The sequence below is a fragment of the Lycorma delicatula genome, chromosome 10, assembly GCF_047948215.1.
Source record: "Lycorma delicatula isolate Av1 chromosome 10, ASM4794821v1, whole genome shotgun sequence".
NCBI lineage: Eukaryota > Metazoa > Arthropoda > Insecta > Hemiptera > Fulgoridae > Lycorma > Lycorma delicatula.
The window spans coordinates 22,099,874-22,124,262 of NC_134464.1; the positions used below are offsets into that span (position 1 = coordinate 22,099,874).

General features: G+C 32.3%; 1 protein-coding gene across 1 annotated transcript in view; it reads right to left on the reverse strand.

Annotated features, from left to right (window-relative positions):
* Nucleotides 1-1,308: 1,308 nt before the first annotated feature.
* The window catches only part of LOC142331769 (uncharacterized), a 46,735-nt gene continuing 23,654 nt past the window's right edge, over nucleotides 1,309-24,389 (reverse strand). Inside the window, exons 3-4 of the mRNA XM_075377852.1 lie at nucleotides 14,807-15,025; nucleotides 1,309-2,444 (exon numbers count right to left, since the gene is read on the reverse strand). Coding sequence (XP_075233967.1) covers nucleotides 2,273-2,444; nucleotides 14,807-15,025 — 391 coding nt within the window. The 3' untranslated portion in view covers nucleotides 1,309-2,272. The remainder of the gene's footprint in view (nucleotides 2,445-14,806; nucleotides 15,026-24,389) is intronic.

The following is a 24,389-nucleotide window of genomic DNA, read 5'->3' on the forward strand; positions in this document are numbered from 1 at the left end:
TTAGCGAACCCGACACGGCTCAGGCGCCCGTAAATGGGGTTCCTCCACCTGTTAAAAATGTACAGTAGTAGTGCAGGTGACAAAAAAAAAATTGGGGTAGTATTATGGGTGGGGGATCCGATCAAGTTTAAAAATATCGAGTTTTTTAATGTTTATAGTTTTTTTGGTTTATTTTCATGGATCATTATTTTTCCTGTATATAAGAAAGCCTTTTCCTGTATAACCAATGCCAGGAAATTATTAAAACTTTGTTGTCAGCTTTTTTTCTGTCAGGTGTATGTGTTTATAAAAAGATTATTATATATTTTCCCCAGTTTCAAGACTAATCTATTCTAACCAAAGTTATTTTAAATCACAATCATTTTTATTAAAGTGCTAGGAAAAGTTTGCTGTAACTTTTCCTCGATGAAACGTACCCGATAAGACAACAATCTCAAGCATATTTTAAAGAAACCGGTCACGTAGATGAAAGAAATCACTCTCACCGGCAACACTTGATGACGAATCTTATGAACGTATCATGCATCCTTTAAATAATCACCTCGTTAGTCAATAAGAACGTTATCTCAGCAGATCCGAATATGATACGGAATTATCTGCAAAGCTACAAAAAAAAAATTATTCGTACCTTATTCACGCCGTGCAGGAACTGCGTGAACCCTTTCATAGAAAAGACTCAATTATTGCAAACGGTTTAAGCTTTTTTTTGCAGCAATATTCTGATCTTGTTCTTTAGGAGAAAGATCCATTAGTAACCCATGGTTCCATTTAAGTGGCTATCTAAACAGCCAACTGTTAACTGATATTAGGAGTGCAGAAAACTCCTACGTTTTCCACGAGATACATTACACATAGATACACGTGATACGTACGAGATACACGTACATTCAGCGAATATCGGATTTCCGTTAGCGATTTTTGCGGAAAAAATAATGGATCCAATATTTTTCAGATTAAATTTTTCAAATTATAACTAACTTCATAGCGCTGCTAAAAGAAGATAAACGCGATTGCTGGCTGCAACAAGATATCAGTCTATACATTGAATAACAATATTGCTGCTAACCGAGTTCTTCGGGAAGGAAATCGTTTTTTGTGATTGATAACCACTTGGTTTGCCAGATTTCTCTTCCATGGATTTTTTCTTCGAGGTTATTTTAAAGAAGAATTGTTCAAAAATAATCCTAATCCACAATCTATGGATTCTAACGAAACACTGAAGTCGAGACATCCCATACCAGCACTGCAACCATTAAAAAAAATAGGTTAACATAAAGAAACGTTGTTGCTTGAATAGGTTGATTCAAATCGAGGATATTTTGAACATTTATTGCGATAAAATTACACAAGTTAAGAAATTACTTAATAATTATTTTTATTTTGTTTTAATCTGTAAAAAAAACAGGGTTGCTTAACTTTCACTCTGTAATTTAGTGTTTTTAATAACATACGTACTATACTACGCACAGTTATTCTGTTTCATATAAATCAATTAAACTTATCTATTTTTACTTCCAAAAACTTACATACGATATTTCATACAATTACCTAAATATGTTTACTTGTCATTTATTTACATATAGAATAATTTTATTTTCATAACAATTAAGAAAATTTCATAAAATAATGAACTCACTTTTTAAACACTTTATTTATACATTTTTTTTTTAATGGACTTGAAGAATAATATAATTGAATGTTAAATATTTTTAAACAACTTCTATTGTACATTGAAATTTAATGTCTTTTATCTATTTGTTACGGTCAATATTGTGTGAGTCGGGACATTTGTAAACGATCATTTGTTATGTAGAATGATGTTTTTACTTTTATTTGTGTTACTTCTTGTATTGTCAATCATCGAATCGGTTAATTCATTGATCGAGCCGAAGCCGGGTCAGAGTAGAGAATTAGTAATGGCATTTCACTCTCATTTCTTGTCGATAATCTTAGTATATATACTTAATACACGTAAGTCGAGCCGGTATTGGTCGTAACTAGCGGTAGGTTTGTAAAGTGAGGTGAGGTATTGACCTTGTTTTCCCGGTTTCGTTCGTTCAGCGCTAGTTGAACGGTGAAAGCTTTTTATTAGCTACATTCCACTTTCATTTCTTCTCAAATAATAGTAATAATAATAATAAACCAAACACCGATAAAACATCATGCGGACTCGACTTCACATTACCAATTTCCTCTTATACTTACTTCATAATCGTTGTCAACATACAGTGGCTGGAATCTTTACCAGTATTTTTATTATTTAATTTCTTAATTACTGTATTTTTCGAGTTGAATAATTTAATTTTCCTTTGTTTTCATATTTAATCGTCTTTCTGTTTCTGACTGATTTATTAGAATGACAAATAAATTTATTACATGATTTTTTTTTTATTTCTTCAAATAATTTATTTACACCGTAATATGAAGCTACTTCATTTGGTGTCCTAAAAAAAAAAAAAAATAATTAAATTTTTTTTTAAATTATTAGGAAATTTATTTAAACATGTGTCCAAAGAATACGGGTAGCCTTACGTAACTTTTTAATAGTTAAAGGTATAAAAATAAAATTTAGCTTTGCTCCTACCTCGAAACAATCAATTTTTCGATATAAGACCGTCGTACCCTAAACATTCAGGGGTCCCTCATGGGAGCCAATTCAAAATTTTAAAGGTAAATTGCAGGAATATGACATATCACATAAAAAGCCATCGAAAAAATTATGATGTATGAAACTTCAGGCTACGACAACTCTAACCAAAATGGCGGCCATTTAATATTTTACACGGCTAGTTTTAAAAGTGATCTGCAGTACACCCCAAGTAGTGGTCTCATAACAAAAAGTGGATCGTTTTGAGGTGGGGATATTTTCTAAAATTAATTATTCTGTTTTTAACATTTGAAAAATTATTAAAGATTACTGTGATGTGGACACCACATTGCATCACTTTTTTGTGGTGTCCGTATCAGCATTTTACATTATTTTTTATATTAATTTTGTTTCTTGTCGTGCAAGTAGTTATGTGGTGTAAGTGAGAATGTGTCGGATCCGTAATCAAGCACACATCTCTTCGAATCCGACTTTGTATACATATATTAAAAAAAAAACTTTCTTCTTAATTTAAATATATTGATTTATTAATAATTATTAACCTCTGTAACTCTTTGAATTAAAATGAAGTACATAAAATTGTATTTCACTAATAAAATTGATTTTTTTTCAATCAGAGGTTAATAATTATTAATAAATCAATATATTTAAATTAAAAAAAAAGTTAAAAAAAAAAATATGAACTCTGATTCGAACCGGTGTGCCTTTCCCTTAAAAGATCCAAATATTTCATTGATTAAAATTTGATTTGGTTATAACTCTGGAACCAATGAAAATAATTACCACTTATGATATCGTTGAAAAGCAGTCAATGAGGGCTTCTTACTGCAGTTAAAAAAAAATCCAAGTCCAAAATCCTAATTTTTTTTTAGATTTTGGGCTTTTTTGGACACGTACGGTCTAATCGAATAAAAAGGGGAGGTGCACAACAGATGTTACAACAGTCCTAAATTCAAAATTTCAACATTCTACAACTAATCTTTTTTGAGTTATGCGAGATACATTCATAGATACAGACATCATGCCGAAACTAGTCAAAATGGATTCAGGGTTGGTGAAAATGGATATTTCCGTTGAAATCTGAAAACCTAAATTTTTCGCGACTACAATACTTCCTTTACTTTGTGCGAGGAAATAAAAAAGATTAGCTATTATATGAATATAAAAACATCCACGTACTTGCGAAGATCAAAATGAAATGTAACACTGCTGTATTGGGGATTCGTTAGTGTACACAGTAACTTCTGCAACGTTACCGTAGTGTTTGTATTAGAACAACCGGTCAATTTTTGCCGCAAACTTAAAGATGCAATGTTATGGTAGAAGATGGAGTTACCACTCGCTAGTCCAGACACAGTCGTGTATAACACGATCTGCAACGAACAATTCTGTGATTTTCTTCTTCTTCTTCTTTTGCTTTTTATTATTATATATTTTTTATAACTATGTTTTGAAAAATTATAAAAATGAAGTAAAAGATAAAAAAATCGTTGTAATTGATTACAACGTATCAGAATTGTCAATTACATGGAATCCGACAAACAAAGATTATTATTAAAACCATTTAAAGGAAGAGATGCTTGGGCCGAAATTTGCAGTCAATTATATATTCGAAACTATGAAAATTAATAAAATATTCAAATTCTGTCGGATTCGTGCGTATAAAATTTTTATAATGACCACTATTAGTTTTAAATTTTAAAGCCGAAATCAAAGAAGGGCCGCTTTTTTCCTTATAAAGTGTCACACCATTATCTAAGTGGACGTTTATCTTAAAATAAACTAAATATTAAATAAATTTATCACTAGCAACTTTTCTCGATCGGAAGCGATGAGTCAAATTTCTATTTAAAAATATTTAATATAGCTATTTACTACTGCGAACGCACTACGAATACTCCAGTTTCAACTTTTTGCTGTCCGGTTGTAAGGGTTTGTAGAAATGACCTACGCATTTATGAAAATTACAGCAATGTTACCTTGCATGTTCGCCAATATGTACACGCCTCTACATAAAAACCAAGTTAGATCTGAGAATGAAGAATTATTTCATGATAGACACGGTAATCTATTTGTCGTTTTACCGGCCTTCTTTCTATTTTTCCCGGTATTTTTTTACGGTTATGGTACAACTTAAGTACAGATAGCACCGGTCAGTGATTCTTATTCTAAGAGTAATGATTTTTATTACACAGATAATCTCTGCGATTTATCGACGTGTGAGTAGACAACAGTAAGTTCGGCTCGATGAACTAGACAACAGGAAAATTTATTTACGCTTCACTTTCCCGATAAAAACTCGTGTCGCTTAAATCCATTATTACTACGCCATTTAACATACGTAACACCGCCTTATAAGTAATATTTTCTCACCTAATTTGAGCGTTTTATGAACGATGATTTTCTAGTTATCGAGAAAACGCTATTTCAGTGAGAAATGGTTGGTTATTTGTAAAAAAATAAATAAATTTGATGTACATACCACATGACTTCCTTGTATGCTTATTAAATTATATTTACACATTTAAAAAAAAAAATGAAAAGTACATAAAATTTTATTTCATTAATAACTTCTGATTTTTTTTTTTTTTACTGTTATTATTGAATTATTATTTATCGGAAGACTTTTTGTTACAATCTGAGGTTAATAAATTATTAATAGATCAATATATTTAAATTACAAAAAAAGTTAAAAAGAAAAGAAGATGAAGTCTGATTTGAACCGATGTGCCTTCCACTGCAAAACAAAAATATTTAATTAATTAAAATTTTATTTGGCTATAACTCTGTAACCAATGAAAATAAGTACTACTTATGATATATTGTTCAAAAGCTCTCAATGAGGCTTATGACTTCAGTTAAGAAGAAGTCAAAAATCCAATTTTTTTTTTTAATTTCGGGGTTTTTTGGACACTGTTGGTTCAGTCAATTGCAATCAAAAGGGGAGTTGCACAACTAGATGTTATAACAGTCCTAAATCAAAAATTTCAACATCCTACGACTAATCGTTTTTGAGTTTTTGAGTCAAAATGGATATTTCCATTGAAACCTGAAAACCGAGTTTGTTCGCGATCATAATGTACTTTGTACAAGGAAGTAAAAAAAAAAAAATTAACATGCTCAGATCGGTAACCGAGTAAACTGTTGTTAATACTTTTGAAAATAGCCATTATTAATCGCTATTATTAATCGTGGATGATACGACATTCGATAATAGAAATGTATGATTTAATATTTTTCGCTACAGAGAGCGTACATAATGATTATCGAAAGAAAATGGTTAGTCAACATATTACCTTGTGAGAAGAATCCAAAAATAATCCATGTAATGTATTTTATTAAGTGACGTTAAAATACTTTTTCTTCTTCATAGTAGCTAATGCAGCATTTCATGGATGATTACTTTTAATTACAGACACATTTCTTATTCTAATCAAATGCTCAAAAATTGTTTACAAAAATTATTTTTTTAAATCTAAAGTTATTGCTTTTCGGTTAGTTAAAAATCTACGTTCCCGATCTTCAGGGTAGAGTGGTAGCATCTCTGCCTTTCATCCGGAGGTTCCGGATTCGAGTCCCGGTCAGTCATGGCATTTGTCATAGCTACAAAAATGTAATTTTATTTTATTTTACCTGACCGGTTACGCCGATCGTCAAGATTACCAAAATAAAATTTACGCATCAAAATTCCCAATTTCGAATAAAAAAGATTGTTATTTTAGAGGCTTTCTAACTCTGTAGGGAAATTTTATCGTTTTATCATGACGGCAAATTTTTCGCTTGAAACGTGTTTAAACTCGAAGAAAGGTATCGTTAACGCACGGAACTTGTAAATCAATATAAAGCGTTTCGTTTATCACCGTCATCAATTGTCAATCGTTTGTCAATCATTGTCACCGTACCGAAGGGCGTCAGCTAACATTCACAAACATTTCGATCGGAGTCATTGTGTTTTGCTACTATAGAAGATTTAGCGGAACAAAAAATACGGAAACCGTACATCCAAATAGATCGGAAGTCTTGTAAAAGCAGCTTTCAGTATAAGTGTGGTCGCTATTGTTTCCCAAAAAATGTAATAGTTGTTTCCTCCCTTTTTACAGTACAGTATTTTATGTTTTATGCCATCGCGTGCATTTCGTATCAGCTGTCCGTAAATATGTCGCCTAAGCTTATCAAAAATGTTAAAGAAATTGTCTTCACCAATTCCTATGACAGAATACCGAAGGACAGTCTGCTTACGTACAAGGAAGGTGTAATTTTAACAAGCGTCAGTAAAGCATTTTTCGAGTTTAATGTGTATTGTTGTAAATTTAAAGAAACGTCATTCGGTTTGTTAGAACAAGAGAATACTACAGTGACATACGTATAAGAAAAGTTTGGAGGTCGTTTGGGATGTCAGTAGTGAATGTACTGTACGAAAGAGGCGCTATAATAACTACCAGGATTGGAAAGGAACAGACTGGACACTTAAGGAATGGTTAGGACATTATTTTAGCTTCTGTTTTTCAAATGAATTATCTCATTTTGTTCCGAACACTGCTATTTATATACTATATTGACTTCAACTAGAAAGGGTGTTATTAACACTAATAAATAAATTATTATTTTATTGTTTGTACAAAAAAGTTATTATCACTTTAATATTAAAACAACTTCATAATTTTACATCAATTAACACTTATATAAACTAGTCGAAACAATACAATTTCTACATATTGTAGCAGATAAATTTACAATTTCTAAAAAGATAAAAAATGAATAAACAAGTAAAAGCAGAAGCAGTAATGGAAATGATATCCGGTCTGTTAGATAATTAACACAGTTACAGTAAAGTTTTCTCATAACTTCGATTCGTCCTTTCTCCTCTTAACAACCGAATCCATTAAAAATTATAATGACAATTCTTTCATCCGTTTTACTTTTCAAAGAGGGTGAGTTTTTTTAAAGGTTAAATATAATTTTTAAATTGCTAAAATTAGATCGCTCATTACTCAATAAAAAATATGAATAATTGTAAACTTTATTACATTTTGTTTCTCTGCAGGTTAATTTGTATATTTAGGATTTATATTATAGCATAATGAGCGCTTAAAAACTGATGACTGTTCAGTGTTAATTTCCACGTATGTAGGCTATAACAGAAAGTTTAGTAGCTTCTGTAACCTAGGTTATTATTAAATTACCGTCCACGCGAGGACAAATTACGAAGATAACAGCCACGTAATGTTAAAACTTATTTAACCTGTAGAAAAATTGGCAAATTACGAATTTCCTTTTTTTTACTTTTAAAATTAAAAGGAAACGCGATAATAAATCTACAAAGGATAAACGTCATTATTTTGTAAACGGTCAGTGTAACAGTAAATACCTAACAAGTTATTCTGAGACATTGTAATTTTACTTTCCCGTCTAGACAGCTCCAGAAGAGAAAGTAAGTATTGTAATCGGTCCAATTTGGGCATATGCGGTTTTCACCGGATCTTGATGTTTTGACACCTAAGCAACCAAAAAATCCGGATGGAAATTTTCCGAATGTCCGGATATTCGTATTTACGTTTGCGTGTGTTCGGTCTCGCCCTCTAAATTATCATATCTGCACTACTACACCGATTTTGACCAAACTTGGTCAGATTACTTTTATATATAGGGCATTGATGTCATTAAATTTTGTACTTAAAAGGTCAATGAGAAGAGGCTGCAGAGCAAGGTCACTCTCAGTATATCGAGCGCGTAATTAAGGTCATATTTTAAACGCCCATATTGCATGAATAGTACATCTTGTCACCGCAAGGAGTGATAGTGTAGCACTGAAGTCCAACTGTTGTAATCGTCTGCTATGTTGTGACGTCACAGGTGAGCGGTAGAATTAAATAAATTAATAATATTTAAAGTGTAAAAAAGTAACTCGTCCGGTTGACTCGGTACCTGGTGCGTTAAGCCTTGCGGCTACACCTGTCTGCCGACCGTAAAAGCGAAATTTGTTCTATGTAAATTGTGAAATTAAATTAGTTTAGTTAGTGCCGACCGTCGCCGCTACTACTGTCATACCTGCGCGAGTTAAATACGATATGCGCGTGCGCTTTGGTTAGAATCATTGAATTAAATAAACGAAAAATTATTATATTTATATAAAATGACAAATATTTTAGATTAAGTTGTGTGCGTATCTGTGTATGAGCCATGCGTCAGAAACAACCCACAGTTGCACGACTTTCACGGAAAACGGCTTTCGCTACATAACGGGAAAGTCCTACAACTGTTAGTTTTTTTTTTGAAATAATATGTTTCTTTATTTTCTATTGATACGCATAAATTGAGCTAACAATTTAAGCTGTAGTTTCTACTAAGTAAATTTTTATTATAAGAATCAACCCGGAGACTTTTTGTAAATGAAAATAAATATTTCATATCGTTCATTATCTTTTTTCTCGCATTTTTCGATCGATTTAAAAATGATTCACTGCTACAAGTTAACGTAGTAATACAATTTATATCATCATGTTACTTTTCGCATCGATGAATTCCTTTCAAATATTCTTACCTAAGATGGAATAAAGCGATCGATCCATGATAAGATAAAAACAAAAAATCTTAAATTCTGTTACAGCGCGGTGAATATATAAAAACTATTAAGAAAGAAATGTAAGTCATAAATAGATTGACAGAGTGCCTTATAATTTTGGGTTTACCAAAATTAATATTTTAGAAAGTTTTAGAATCATTTCAAAGTTACAGTGCACCGCGAGTGTATAAAAACTTCCGCTTGAAAGCGTTACTAGCAAAGATAGTGACCCTCCAACAGAAAGAGTCCTATGTTTTGCAGTCTGCAAAGTGTGAATCTGTAATTAACGTTCAACGTCGTTCCGTTTGAAGTTCCGTTGTGATCCACGAGTGACAATGACATTATCGATGTTATAAAAAAAATTAGTAACCAGTAGCTGTATTCGTAAAGGGAAGAGTACAGAACGAACGAGTGCGTCCGAAGACAATGTTGAACGTGTAAGAGTCTTTTGTGCGTAGTCCTAGAAAATCTGCTAGGAAGGCTAGCCGCGAATTAGCGATTTCAGTAATGTCTATTTAGGGGATTTTAAGGAAACGCTTACAAATACATCCATAACGTTTTTACAGCTGTTACAGGCTCTAAAGTAGGACATTCAAGATGTCCGCACGAGGCCTACAGCGAAGGCCATAAACTGAGTTATTAAATTACCGATGCAAATGTCTACCGAGGCATTTGCATCGGTGGCATCCCAACGAGGCCAGGCTTATTACTATGAGATGTAAAAAGTCAGAGGGCGATAGACGACTCCCGTTAAAGCCCAACAGAGCAAGGAACGGGGGAGGGAGGTGGTGTGGTGACCGGAACGTCACTAGGCGAATGTCTTCCCCTACGGGGTTGGGATGTTACAAGCTCTAAAGCCTACAGATTAAGGAATCCGTGCTAGCTTCGCAGATGAAATGATGCACCGTGAAGATAAAGACTTCCTTTATTATGTCGTATTTTGTGATGAATCAACATTTCATGTCAATAGAAAAAGTAAATCATAATCTGCGTATCTGGGGATCAGAGAATCCTCACAAAATATTGCAGTGTGAATGAAATTTCCGGAAAATGAATGTTTTTTTTTGTGCCGACGGCAAGTTTACGGGTCTTTCTTTTTTGCGAAGAAACAAGTGTATCTAGAATGAACTATCTTGATATACTAATACAATGGATCTTTCCTTAACTGCAATACGAATCGTAGAACTTTATTTGCCATCTCACTGCCTCCTCACTGGCATAACACTGTACGTGATTACTGAAAATTGCCGCCTCCTATTTGATATAAAAAAATCTTCTGTTTAATAACTAAAACAAAAACTTATTACTTCACACAAAAATAAAGTTGTAAAATTTTAATAAAATCTTCAAACCGTTTTGAGAAATAGTGTTCTGAAATTTAGTTATTTTAAGAAATTTTTAATAATTATAAAACATCTTTACCAATAATATTACTGAAAGAATTTTTTTTTGTTGAAAAAATGGAATCAACATCAAAATGCCCTGAAACGTAACAAATAATTTTGTCCAAATACTTAATTAATCTCTAAGACACTTTTTTGAATCGTTAGATCCACCGCTTAATCAAACAGGTTGCACCATAGATTGACCACAAATTTGGGCAACTCAATTTCTGGCTAACCCACTTCTTAACGGAGCACGGGGTCTTCCGCTCATACATTTTCGGGAGCAGTAGGAGGGCTCTCAATTTCGAGTGCCTGTATTGCGGAGACTCCCCTGAACATGTTGTGTTCAGGTGTCAACGGTGGATAGTTGAAAGAGGCATCTGCGAACAAATAACTGGACCCTCAATGTTGGCACGATTATACCGAACATGCTATCTGGAGTCGACAAATTCAGGGCTGTGTAAAAATATATAACAATGATAATACAGCGCAAAGGCAGGGACGACGAGGTAGCGAGAGGGTGATGGACAGTATCCTGAGGAGTCGTTGTTCGTCCGGGCTTGCCGGGATGGGCGATGATGATCAGACACGAGGACTTCGTCGCCCTCGACCTGTTAAGATCGAGACCCGGCTGGGGTTCCCTCAAAGGACCCGGTTAGAGGCAGGCAACTGTTACGACCAAGATTCGGGTGGGTCTTGGTTAGGTTGAGTTGATGACGACACTTCACAGAGCTGAGTTATGTTATGTTCCTGGTACGGCTCGGGGAGGAGTATATATAAAACCAAAGAAAAAAAATACCGATATTATTTCAATGGAATTCATATTTATGTGCTTTGATTGCTTTTTTTTTTGCAATTATTACGTATTTTTATATACACTACCTATAGGTCCATTTAAGTACAACATAGGTATGTTCATGTGTTTTGGCGCGGATTCAAAGGTGGGTCTAAGTAATTAATTAAGTATTTGGACGAAATTATTTCTTACTTTTTAACGAATTTTGATGTCTGTTCCATTTTTTTTTGCATATTTATTTCATAATTTTCAGTTTCTGATTAATAACGATGAGTTTTTCGATGGAGTTAATGTGCTTTTTGGTGATATAATGCTGCTGCCTCCAGTCAAAGGCCATTGGTTTTTGTTCTACTTCTTTGATGCGAAACAGAAACAAATTTGTGGCATCAGTTTTTGTTTTGTGAGCTAACAATATACACGAGACAAAGAAATGACATGGATTTCATCGATCTATTAAATAACTTTCATTTTGGTAACATTACAATGGCCAATTGGAAATTGATTTTGCGAAAGAAGGAGGAAGGTACATTTAACAAACGAACTTCCAGATGGAAATACTGTAAGAATATTCCCGACTAATAAATTAGTTGATGAATATAATCGTAGTATGACTGATATGATATTACAAACAATTAGAGTGTGAATCACCAGAAGTTGCAAAATATGGGGAACTCCCCCCCCCCCCAAACCGGCGCGAATGTTATTCCGGTCGATGTCAATTACTGTGGTGGCCTGTTGCGTAATTTAAAATCGGCAGAGGGTGCAAGAGTTATGTTAAGGCGTAATATATCGATTTCTGATGGTTTAGTGAACAATGCTATGAGAATTGTAAAGGAATTCCAACGGCCTGCACTACGAAGAGACCGACTGGAAAGGGATAAGTTACCAAAAGCTGTGTTAATAAAATTCGATGACGAAACAATAGGCACAGAAATGGAAGATGAAGGTGGAAGATTACGTTGTAATTTACCTATTACAACGTTTCAAACTACTAAAGGATATTGAGGTGTAGAAAGACGTATGCTACCTTTAATTTTGAGCTGGGCTGTAACAGTACAAGTTACAATATTTAAATAGAGCTGTAGTAGATTTGGGGGAAAAATTATTTACAAAAAAACAAATTTACTTTGTTTTAAGTCGAGTCAAAACCTTAGTTGTTCGACCCTGCGAGAGACTGCAAAAGACCAAGTAATGTAATGCATGTATATAGAATTATAAGATTTCCATTATTTTTATTTCGTCCTCAATCATTTGACTGGTTTGATGCAGCTCTCCAAGATTTCCTATTTAGTGCTAGTCGTTTCATTTCGGTATAACTCCTACATCCTACAACCCTAACAATTTGTTTTACATATTCCAAACCTTGCCTGCCTGCACAATTTTTTCCTTCTACCTGTCCCTCCAATATTAAAGCGACAATTCCAGGATGCCTTAATATGTGACCTATAAGTCTGTCTCTTCTTTTACCTATATTTTTCCAAATGCTTCTTTCTTCATCTATTTGCCGCAAAACCTCTTCATTTGTCACTTTATCCACCCATCTGATTTTTAACATTCTCCTATAGCATCACATTTCAAAAGCTTCTAATCTTTTCTTTTCAGGTACTCCGATCGTCCAAGTTTCACTTCCATTTAAAGCAACGCTCTGTCATATATATATATATATATATATATATAATTTATACTGGGTCTGAAAGGTTTAGGACAAGCTATCTTGATTTTTGATGATATCTATTAACCGTGTTACATATCTTGTGGAGAAAATCACCATTTGTTCTACAGAAGACCATACAATATCTAATGATCAGGATTCTTACTGTCCCTACTTACCCGCTCAGAGGTGAAACATTTTTTTTATAATTTTCAGATCGATTTTTTGTGTCTAAAAAATTTTTTTCAACATCATCATATCATCACGAAAAGCAGCTGCGTCGATTGCAACAATATATATTTCAATCGGACTAATAAGGAAAAGGTTATGCACGAACAAACGTAAAAAAAAAATATACGACTCGAACACATAACCTCCTTTTTTGATGTTGGTTTGTGTCCTTTTTTTTACTTCCTTGTAAGAAGGAAAAGAAGTATTGTAATCAGGAAAAATTTTGGTTTTCAGACTTCAACGGAAATATTCATTTTGACCATCCCTGAATCCATTTTGACTATTTCGGCGTGACTTCTGTACGTAAGTATGTATCTCGTATAACTCAAAAACGATTAACCGTAGGATGTTGAAATATTGGATTTGGAACTGCTATAACATTTAGTTGTGCACCTCTTCTTTTGATTGCAATCGACTGAACCAAAGGTGTCCAAAAAAACCAAATTTGTTTTGGATTTTGGCTTTTTTGGACAATTTCTTAACTGTAGTAATAAGCCCTTATTGAGAGCTTTTCAACGATATCATGTGTGGCACTTATTTTCATTGGTTCCAGAGTTATAGCCAAATAAAAGTTTAATTAATGAAATATTTACATCTTACAAGCGGATGGCACATCGGTTCGAATCAGACTTCATCTCCTTTTTCTTCAAATTTTTTTATAATCTAAATAAACTAATTTATTAATAATTGTTATCCTCTGATTATAAAATAAGGTTTTACGATAAATAATAATTCAATAATAACAATAAAAAAAAGTTTGAAAAAATATCAGAAGTTATTAATGAAGTAAAATTTACTGTTTACTTTTCATTTTAAAAAAATGATTATATGTAATTTAATAGACGTACAAGGAAGTCATGTGGTGTCCAAATCAAATTTTTCAACACCACAGTACCATCGCAAACAGCAATTGCATCGACTGAAACAAGATTTATTTATTTAAAAATCGGATTAATAGAAAAATTATGCGCGAAAAAACATACAAAAATATACTCTATAAAAAATAAAAATAAATCAAAATTTTATTAGAATCTTACGAAATGTTTTTGAAATTCATTAAAAAAATTGTAATAATCAGTAGTAGTAGTAGTAGTAGTAAAAGAGACAACTTTTGCATTCGACGTAAATGGTATATAATAAGAAATTTAAATCAATGAAGAAATCTAACAATTAAAATAATATCGGGCAGAGATTACATAAAATTTTCCTTAAAACCTTTTCCTTCTCTTTCATAAAAAAAAGGTACGCTTTCGAAATATTTATATTAGTCATAATACTACATCTTTGAGTAAGTTTGAAGTTTAGAATTCACATCGTTATGACGGTAAAATTAAAGGATGGTCTTGTGTAGATTATTCCTCTTGTTATTATTATTATTTCCTAATCACTTATTTGTTTACTCATACAATAATTTATTTCAATACTTAGTAATCTTTTATATAGAAATTGTACCGGGAGGTGTTGACTCAACTAAAAGATTTAAAATGAAATTTAAGGACTTCTTGTAGGGAGATATTTTTAGAATTAATCTTTAACGTTCTTTCACTTACAAAGATACTGTTTAACAAATTACCTTGTTGCTATCCACCAATACATTCTATCCTCTGAACTAGCTGTCGTTTCGGATCCTTTTACAGCTGTTTCACATATTTCTTTCAAATCGCAAGCGCTTATATTTGATTCATTATAAAACGGAATTTTACCGTAAAATGATTCCATATCTCTTTCGTTAATCAGTGCTCTGCCTTTAACTGTACTTCCTTCCAGCCTCATTTTATTCGTTCTCGTACCTCTGAAAATGAAATAATATTTAAAATTTTCCTTTAGTTCAGTTTGACCTATCTAATTAGAGTAACATTTTTAGACGGAACGAATTGAGCGTGAACGCTTTCCTCCGATCGTCATTACACGTGGTTTCACAGTTAGATTGATATCACCTTAATATAAATATTTAATCTTATCAAACGGTAGTAGTTTTTCCCGTCGATCTGTCGATTGTGAACGGGTACCGTAAACTGAAATCCAGAAATCAATATAGTCTTAAGAAAACAGAAGGATTCAAATCCAATTAAACCGATTATATTAATCTGTTATAAAACCAAACTTTTCTGTTTCAGAGAGAAGCTATTACAATAAATGATCGGTTAGATTAATGATTTTCAAAAAATACTTACATCTACCTGGAGGGTACGTTCCATAAAAAATATAATAATGGCAGAAAAGATAAATGACAAGTAATAAGCCGAATATTTATATTAGGTAGGGTGGCGCAGAGAAACGGGAAAATTTTTTAAATAATTAGAAAAAAATTAAGTAAATCCGATCTTGACGTTTTGATACATAAGAAACCCAAAAAACCGGATGGAAATTTTCCGGATGCTACGAACACGTACATGTTCGTATGTACGTGTGTGTGTGTGTGTGTGTGTGTGTGTGTCTGTGTGTGTGTGTGTGTCTCTCTCTCTCTCTCTCTCTCTCTCTGTGTGTGTGTGTGTGTGTGTGTGTGTGTGTGTGTGTTCGGTGTTGGCCTCTCAATCACTTTATATCTCTAGAACTACTGGACCGATTTTGACCAAACTTGGTCAGATTACTTCTATGTATGAGGCATTATGCCATTAAGTTTTCAACTTGAGACTGTATAGGAAGGTCACCCTCGGTGAATAAGATCTTATTTTTCTTAAGCACATTTTTTAACGATTACAAAATAACAATATTTGCAAAAAAGATTTTGCAAAATCGCACACCCACCCCAAAAACATGCTGTTGTAGTCGTCTCCTATGTTGTGACTTTACAGGTGAGCGGTAGAATTAAATAAATGAATAATATTTAAAGTGTAAAACAGGTAACTGGGTCTCGAACTCAATCGGTCGGTCAACTCGGTACCTTGTGCGGTAAGCCTCGCGGCTACACCAGTTCCTGGAACGCGGCTTCAGCTATGTGATGGTAAAGTCCTTCAACTGTGTTGTCAGTTTTTTTTTTTAAGCAGTCGAGTAGAAATACCTAGAATGGAGTATCTGAAGGTATAATGTAATGTAATGCAATGCATCTATAATTATAAGGTATATATATTTACTCATATTTATAGATGAAGATCAGACAGACAGAATGAAAAATGATATAATAAGGAAAATGAACGAGACCAGAACAACTCAAAAAAGGAAATCTGATGGGGCAGGACGTATCACGTAATGCTGGTAGGAAAAAAGACCGGAGTATAGTAAAAAATCGTAGATAATCGAAAATGAAACAATAGTTATAAGGAACTCAAACGGTAGGCGGGAATAAAGAAGAATGAAAAGGGGCACAATGTGAAGGATCTGCCTGAAAGCAGATAACCACATTACCTATAATGATTTCTTAAAGAATATTTAAGAATGCTAAAAGTGGAAGTAATTATTCACATTACAATTCGTTTTTTCCTTCTTTGAGAGAAAGTGAAACGGCTAGTAAAGAACATCTGCTCCTGAAATTGAATTTTTTTTTCTTATTATATCGGGAAATATATAATTCAAGCAATATATTACTTTCTCAACTGTTCCTCGATAGTGTAATACGAGTACACAACAAAAAATGTATTACTACTTATAATAATGCTCTTACCTTCTATTTTTTTCTTTAAAATATGTTGTTTTTTTTTTAACGGTCTAAGTTTCTTCAGTACAATAATATTAACACCACACCATAGTTAAAAAGATTCTGTACGAATTCACTTAAGTTTTTATATTGAGGGAAATTTAAATAAAGTTTTGAAAAAGTCGGATGTATCACGGTCGTTCGGAAAGTTCTCGGTTTGACACAGAGCTGGCCCAAGTGTAACCAGATGACTACGATATTTGTAAAGTTTGATCCTTTAGATGGAGTGCTGAAAAATTTAAGATGGCTGTTTGTTTACGACAATCGAATAAATCACACATACTTGAACATTTTCCGAAAAAATGAAAAAACTGAAATTCTAGTTGTTTAAAATACTGAGTGTTAAAAGAAGCCTCATCACTCAGTAATTTATACTAAATGCACACTATTATTAAAATGTTTCTGGAGTAATTTTTTGCCTGTTTTTATTTCCTCCATTAAATGATAAATAATAATAGTAAATTAATAAAAATTATCAGCTTGCATTACGGTGCCCAAACGTATTCGGGTTAATTCTCTACAATAATTCGATTGTTTGTCAATGGTTTTTTACAAATGAGATGTCATTTTGTTCAAAATAAAATGCTTAATAAATTTTGTAATAAGTAAAAATTTTATCAAACAAATAATTACAAAGATATTGAAGATAAAAAAATTAAGATTAAATTTTTTATGACGTTTTAAAAAATGTTTGATTTTGTAGAATAAGACACTAGTCTGAGATTTGCCAAATTTAATTAAATTAGGTTTACCCGTTCCTGAGAAATAATTTTTTTTTGAAAACCACAAAATGACGTCCAGAAGGAAGACAAAGTAAAATAGAACTTACGTCGATATGAACCTTTTTGCTAATTTTGATGTCCTGAATCAGTAACTGAAGTTCGATGAATATGTCCCGGAGCACAATGTATATTGGTGTGAGATGGGTAAAATAATGTAGTTTTTGGTAAAACTCGAGGTGGAGTGGGAGAACAATTTATTGCAGGTTTTTCATGTTATTTTTAAGACAATCTTCTTTAAAATTTAAATCTACTAACATTTACAATTTAACCAAATCTTTCCATTTTTTAGGATACTTTTGGAAATATAATGTGTTAATTCTTTTATTGTACAATCTAAAAATTACTTGTCATATTCATCTATTAATTTGTGTCTTTCGTTTTGCACGCAATTACAACCAAATTTATATCTTAAATAAAATTTTAGTACTTGTGCATTAACCGGCACGCATATTATTTTACATAATATTCTTATTATTATGTATTTATTATTTATCTAACGCTAGTGTTAAAAGTAAATTGAAAAAAAAAATTATAAAATAATAATTTCATAACATATCGTTCATATGGGAGCCAGGAAAAAAATATTAGTTCATATAAATTCATTTAATATTTAAATAATCAAAACAGTTAATTAGTCGAGATTAGCGATCGTAGGTTATATTTGGTTAGATTATGCTGATTTCTAAGTCGAGAGTTCTAAGGTTTAAATCCTAGTAAAGGCAGTTAATTACTTTTATACGGATTTGAATACTAGATCGTGGATACCGGTGTTCTTTGGTGGTTCGCTTTCAATTAACCACACATCTCAGGAATGGTCGACCTGAATCTGTACAAGACTACACTTAAATTACATTCATATTTATCATCCTCATTCATCCTCTGAAGTAATATCTTACGGCAGTTTCGGAAGCTAAACAAGAAAAAAAGATTATATTGATAACGTGTACTGGCGAATCATAAGTAAATTAACTAACCAAACATAACCTAAAATAATATGAGTACCGTTAATGTAAAAGTACCAAATTTTTTTTCTTATTTGCTTAATTTTTTCTTGTTTTCCTTATTTCGTTTTCCATCGACAATTTCCTCTACAAAAGTACAAGTAAGACCTTTATAATATTTTTAACATTGGTAAAATACACGGAGCATACAGGAAAGTTAAGGAAAATTTTGGGGTACATAAATTAAAATCTAATAATATATTAAACAAAGATGGTACACCGATATATAATACGAAAGGAAAAATCGATAGGTGGGTGAAATATATTGAAGAGTTATACGAAGGAAATGAATTAGAAAATGGTGTTATAGAAGGAGAAGAGGAAGTCGAAGAGGATGAAAGGGGAGAAACAATACTGATATCTAAATTTAAGAGAGCATTAAAAGATTTGAATGGCAGAAAGGCTCCTGGAATTGACGGAATACCTGTAGAATTACTGGGCAGTGCAGGTGAGGAAGCGATTGATAGATTATACAAACTGGTGTGTAATATTTATGAAAAAGGGGAAATTCCGTCACACTTCAAAAAGAGTGTTATAGTCATGATACCAAAGAAAGCAGGAGCAGATAAATGTGAAGAATACAGAACAATTAGCTTAACTAGCCATGCATCAAAACTCTTAACTAGAATCTGTACAGAAGAATTGAGAGGAGAATGGAAGAAGTGTTAGGAGAAGGCAAATTTGGTTTTAGAAAAAGTATAGGAACAAGGGAAGCAATTTTAGCGCTAAGATTAATAGTAGAAGGTTAAAGAAAAACAAACTAACATAGCAAACCATTTATAGTCCTAGGAAAGACATTCGATAATGTAAACTGGAATAAAATGTTCAGCATTTAAAAAAAAATTAGGGTTCAAATACAGAGATAGAAGAACAATTGCTAACATTTACAGGAACCAAACAGCAACAGTAATAATTGAAGAAAGAAAGAAGCCGTAATAAGAAAGGGTGCCCGACAAGGATGTTTCCTATCCCTGTTACCTTTTAATCTTTTCATACAACTAGCAGTTAATGATGCTAAACAATTTAGATCCGGAATAACAGTACAAAGTGAAAAGGTAAAGATGCTACGATTTGTTGATAAAGTCGCATGAAAATAAACAAGAACAAAACGAAAGTAATGAATTGTAGTAGAAATAATAAAGATGGGTCACTGACTGTAAAACTAGGAAGAGAAAAGATTACGGAGGTAGAAGAATTTTGTTATTTGGGATATAGAATTACTAAAGATGGACGAAGCAGGAGCAATATAAAATGCCGAATAGCACAGGCAAAACGAGCCTTCAATAAGAAATATAATTTGTTTACATCAAAAATTAATTTAAACATCAGAAAAAGATTATTTAAAGTATATATTTGGAGCATAGCTAGCTTTATATGGAAGTGAAATTTGGACGATCGGAGTACCTGAGAAAAAAAAATTAGAAGCTTTTGAAATGCGGTGCTATAGAAGAATATTAAAAATCAGATGAGTGGATAAAGTGAAAAATGAAGAATTGTTGCGAAAAATCGATGAAGAAAGAAGCATTTGTAAAAATATAGCTAAAAGAAGACAGACTTATAGGCCGCATATTAAGGCATCCTGGAATAGTCGCTTTAATATTGGAGGGACAGGTAGAAGGAAAAAATTGTGCAGGCAGGCAATGTTTGGAATATGTAAAACAAATTGTTAGGAATGTAGGATGTACGGAGTATACCGAAATTAAACGACTAGCACTAGATAGGGAATCTTGGAGAGCTGCATCAAACCAGTCAAATGACTGAAAGCAAAAAAAACCATTATTGATCAAATAATTCCATTTTTCTTCATGATTCCATTTTTTCTTCGGAAAAATTATAGGATTATTAGTATTTATATATTGCCCCACGGTTTATATTTAATTTTTATTTATTTTTGAGATGATAATTCAACTATATCATATTTTTAATAATGTTATTACGATGAAAGAAACATGTTTGTTTTAAATATTATACTTGTAGGTTTTGCATTAAAATAAATGTTTAATTAACCAATTTTTAGACGGATAAGACATAATTTAACTAATAAAATACAGCAAATTTGAGATTTATAAATTTTTTATGTGGAAAAAAAGGTTTGATAAGCTTATTTGTAATCTTGTATAATAATGATTTATTTAAAATCTACTTTTAGTGGTTACCCTCACAGTTTCCGTTTTTGTTGATATATTTTTCTAGGAATTAATGTTGAGTAAAGCTTTCTTCTTTTGATTACGTCATTCAGAAGATTATAAAAATTTTGCATTTTTTATAATCTTCTGTATGACGTAATCAAAAGAAAAAAGTTTAATTCTTTCATTTTCTCGACCCGATTCCACACATCGTACAAATCTTTTGCACTAAGTTTTCATTTTAATTTCCTTTTCCAAAGTAGATTTGAAAAAACAAGTGGTGTCAAAAAAGACGAAAGAATATGTAACATCTCAAGGAATCATCTTTACCTTGAAGTTATTATAAATAACAGATCGACGTTAATTAATAACAGAATTAATAACTTTGTCTTCTTTTCATCTTGCCTTCTTATCAACAGTATCTACAATCTCCTGTGCAAAATCTAAACTGAGTGCAAGTAAATCTAAACCAACTCTCTTTTTCTGTTTGGCCTCCGGAACCACCGTAAGGTATTACTTCAGATGATGAATGAGAATGATATGTATAAATGACAAGTGAGCGGTTGGGACACGCAAGCCGATGGTGTATGGCACCACGCTCAGTCCGCTCAAGCTGTTAGGTAAGCTCTAGGAGCTATGTTAGGATGATGGTGGCTAAACTGTTCCAGGCTCAGTTATTTGTGGCAGACATTCGATCTTATGCTTTAGAGGGACCGAATAGGGTGGTGGCGGGAGAAATGCCAAGCAAACCACGTATGAATGTAAATGAAGTGTAATCGTGTACAGTCTCAGGTCGATCATTCCTGAGATGTGTGGTTAATTGAAATCCAACCACCAAAGAACACCGGTATTCACGATCCAGTATTCAAATCCGTATAAAGGTAAATTGCCTTTACTAAGATTTGAATCTTAGAACTCTCGACTTTGAAATCAGTTGATTTGCGATTACGAGTTCACCACTAGACCAACTCGGTAGATTAAAAAAAAATCCCTTTCGGCACGCCGGAAGGGGGAGGTAGATTTCACTAATGCTAAGTAGGGGATAAAAAAGATTTCCACCTTAAAATTTACTCAATACGACAATGGCTGCATGTGAAAAAAGGTTTCACATGTTTAGCAAACGACAACCCCCATCATCTTACAATTCCAGCAACATTTTGGTCATCCGTTGCCGTAAGAGTTGGTTATGCCAAAAATTGTTTCAGACAAAAGTTTTAGGTAATGTTTAAAGGACTAACGACCACTTTAAATCGATACTGCGCCTATTAAGGTAGGTATGATTGTTTTTGTCTTCGAAACCCCACATTTTCCACTCCCTGGGCCAACAGTTGGTGATATCAAAAAACTTTACTTAAGTAAGTTTTAGGCCTTTATCCAAAGAATAATAGAAACTTTAAACAAGTTTGATATTTTACCTAATAAGAACGTTAGAGCGATATTTTGTTTTTTTTCGAAAAAGCCCCTCATTTCCACCCCCATGGTCTGATTTTGTCCATTAACAAACTCGACCGGGATTTTGAGTCGTTATATTTTATATATCAATTTGAAAGTGACTGGCACAAAATTACGGCAGTTATCGTGTCTACAAGAAAGTGGAAAAAAAATGGTTTTGGGGTCTGGGGGATGTGAAACGCGAAGATATGTCAACATTTTCGGTAGCTTTCTTATGAAATTTAAAACCTAAACCAACTATCTTTTTTTTTTTTAATTTTGATTAATAGACTTTCAAAACAATAAACAAGAAAAACTCTTTACTATTAAACAATTTACGAAGTGTCTAAAGTAATTTTTTTATAATTTAATAAGTGTTTAATAAATTTTCTGAAATTTTTTATATTACAAAATAAACTCTTAATAGCAGCAGTAAAAGATTTGCAATGAAAGTGTTTACCTGTTAAATTGTTTTTTACTTAAAAACCGTTTGAACTATTTTATAATTTTTAAAGTATTTCAAAATGGAAGCATATAACGTCAACGCTACTGAAAACGAAATGTTCTCTAAAATAAGTGATTTAACTTTAACATTATAAGTAATTTATAGTAGAAATTAAAGCGTAAAGAACTCAAAATAATAGTTTTTAAGAAATATTGTTACTATTTTTCTATTCTTTTCACGAACGATTAAAAACAGGGCAAATGGGATATTTGTCTGATGGTAATGTAAAATCGATTTTAGAAATTAATTATCAACACAATTCGATAGACTAAGAACACGATGCGTAATATTAATAATAATAATACCATCATAATAAAGTTATAAATAGAAAATGTACAAAAAAGGTGAATTATTTACTTGAAATTTCTATAGCTGCCTCTAACACTATTTTGAACAGATAGTTATATCAGTCACTTTATGTTATTTAATGGTGTGTTTGTATACAGTATTTATGTTCGAATCAACCGCGATGGGAGTTGATAACCGGATCGACAAGAAACAAACAAAACGAACTCTGCATGTAATTTACTGCAGAATAAGATAACCGGTAGAGTAATAGACATAAAATACAACGAACAAACGTATAGTAATGCCCAAGTATAACATAATCGTAGAGTAAGTTAACATATTTGCTGCTGTATTTCCGGAAATCGATGATTTTTCCTATATTAAAAAAAGTAAGAGTAATTACACGTTAATAGGGCCAGCCTTATATTACTACCGTTTAGTTCGGTGACCGTACAAGACCTTTTAACGATAGAAGTACAGATAGTTTATTACATAAATAAAACAGCCAGTTACTATTTGACCTTCCCTTTTCTAAATCGATTGTAATTTCAAATAACAGACGTACACATTAAAACAACTCAACAGCGATTCTTAAACGTTTTTAAGTTTGTCGATAAGTTAAATCGACCGAACGCTTTACTACTTTTACATTCAGTAGCCTCTTTTTTTATCTGTTTAGTCTCCGGAACCACTGTAAGGTATTACTTCAGAGGATGATATTTATGAATGTAAGTGTAGTCTTGTAAAGTCTCAAGTCGACCAATGCTGAGATGTGTGGTTCATTGAAACCCAACCACCAAGGAACACCGGTATTCACGATCTAGTATTCAGATACGTATAAAGGTCCCTTTAATATCCCTTTAATAGGATTTGAACTTTAGAATTCCCGACTTCAAAATCAGCCGATTTGCGATGACAAGTTAACCACTAGACCAACACGGTAGCCTAACAAAAGTAAACGACATATCTATTTTCTTTTTTTTTTTAATTAAAAAAGAAAAATTATATGATCTCGATTCGGGTGCGAATACTCGTATAAACGCTTCGTTATTCCGCAATATAAATTCTATAATTCCCGTGGATATTTCTAACACATTAAATTGAACAACAAATGCGGTACAAACAGACTATCGACTACAAATTCTATAAAATCTTTTTTTTTGCGTATTCCTTTTCAACCTTTCTTAAGGAAGTAAATTTTAATAAAACGTTTCATATTTGCATTTTATATTGCGAAATCGTTATAAGTGTATCTCGGTAGTAACGTACTGCCGAAATAGAAAATCTATAAGCTAAATAAAGCAGAACATACGCATGTATATACGTATGACTACACTTGTAAGTATCTGTTTCCTTAAAACTCGAGAACTTCTCTGCCGAGTCGAATAA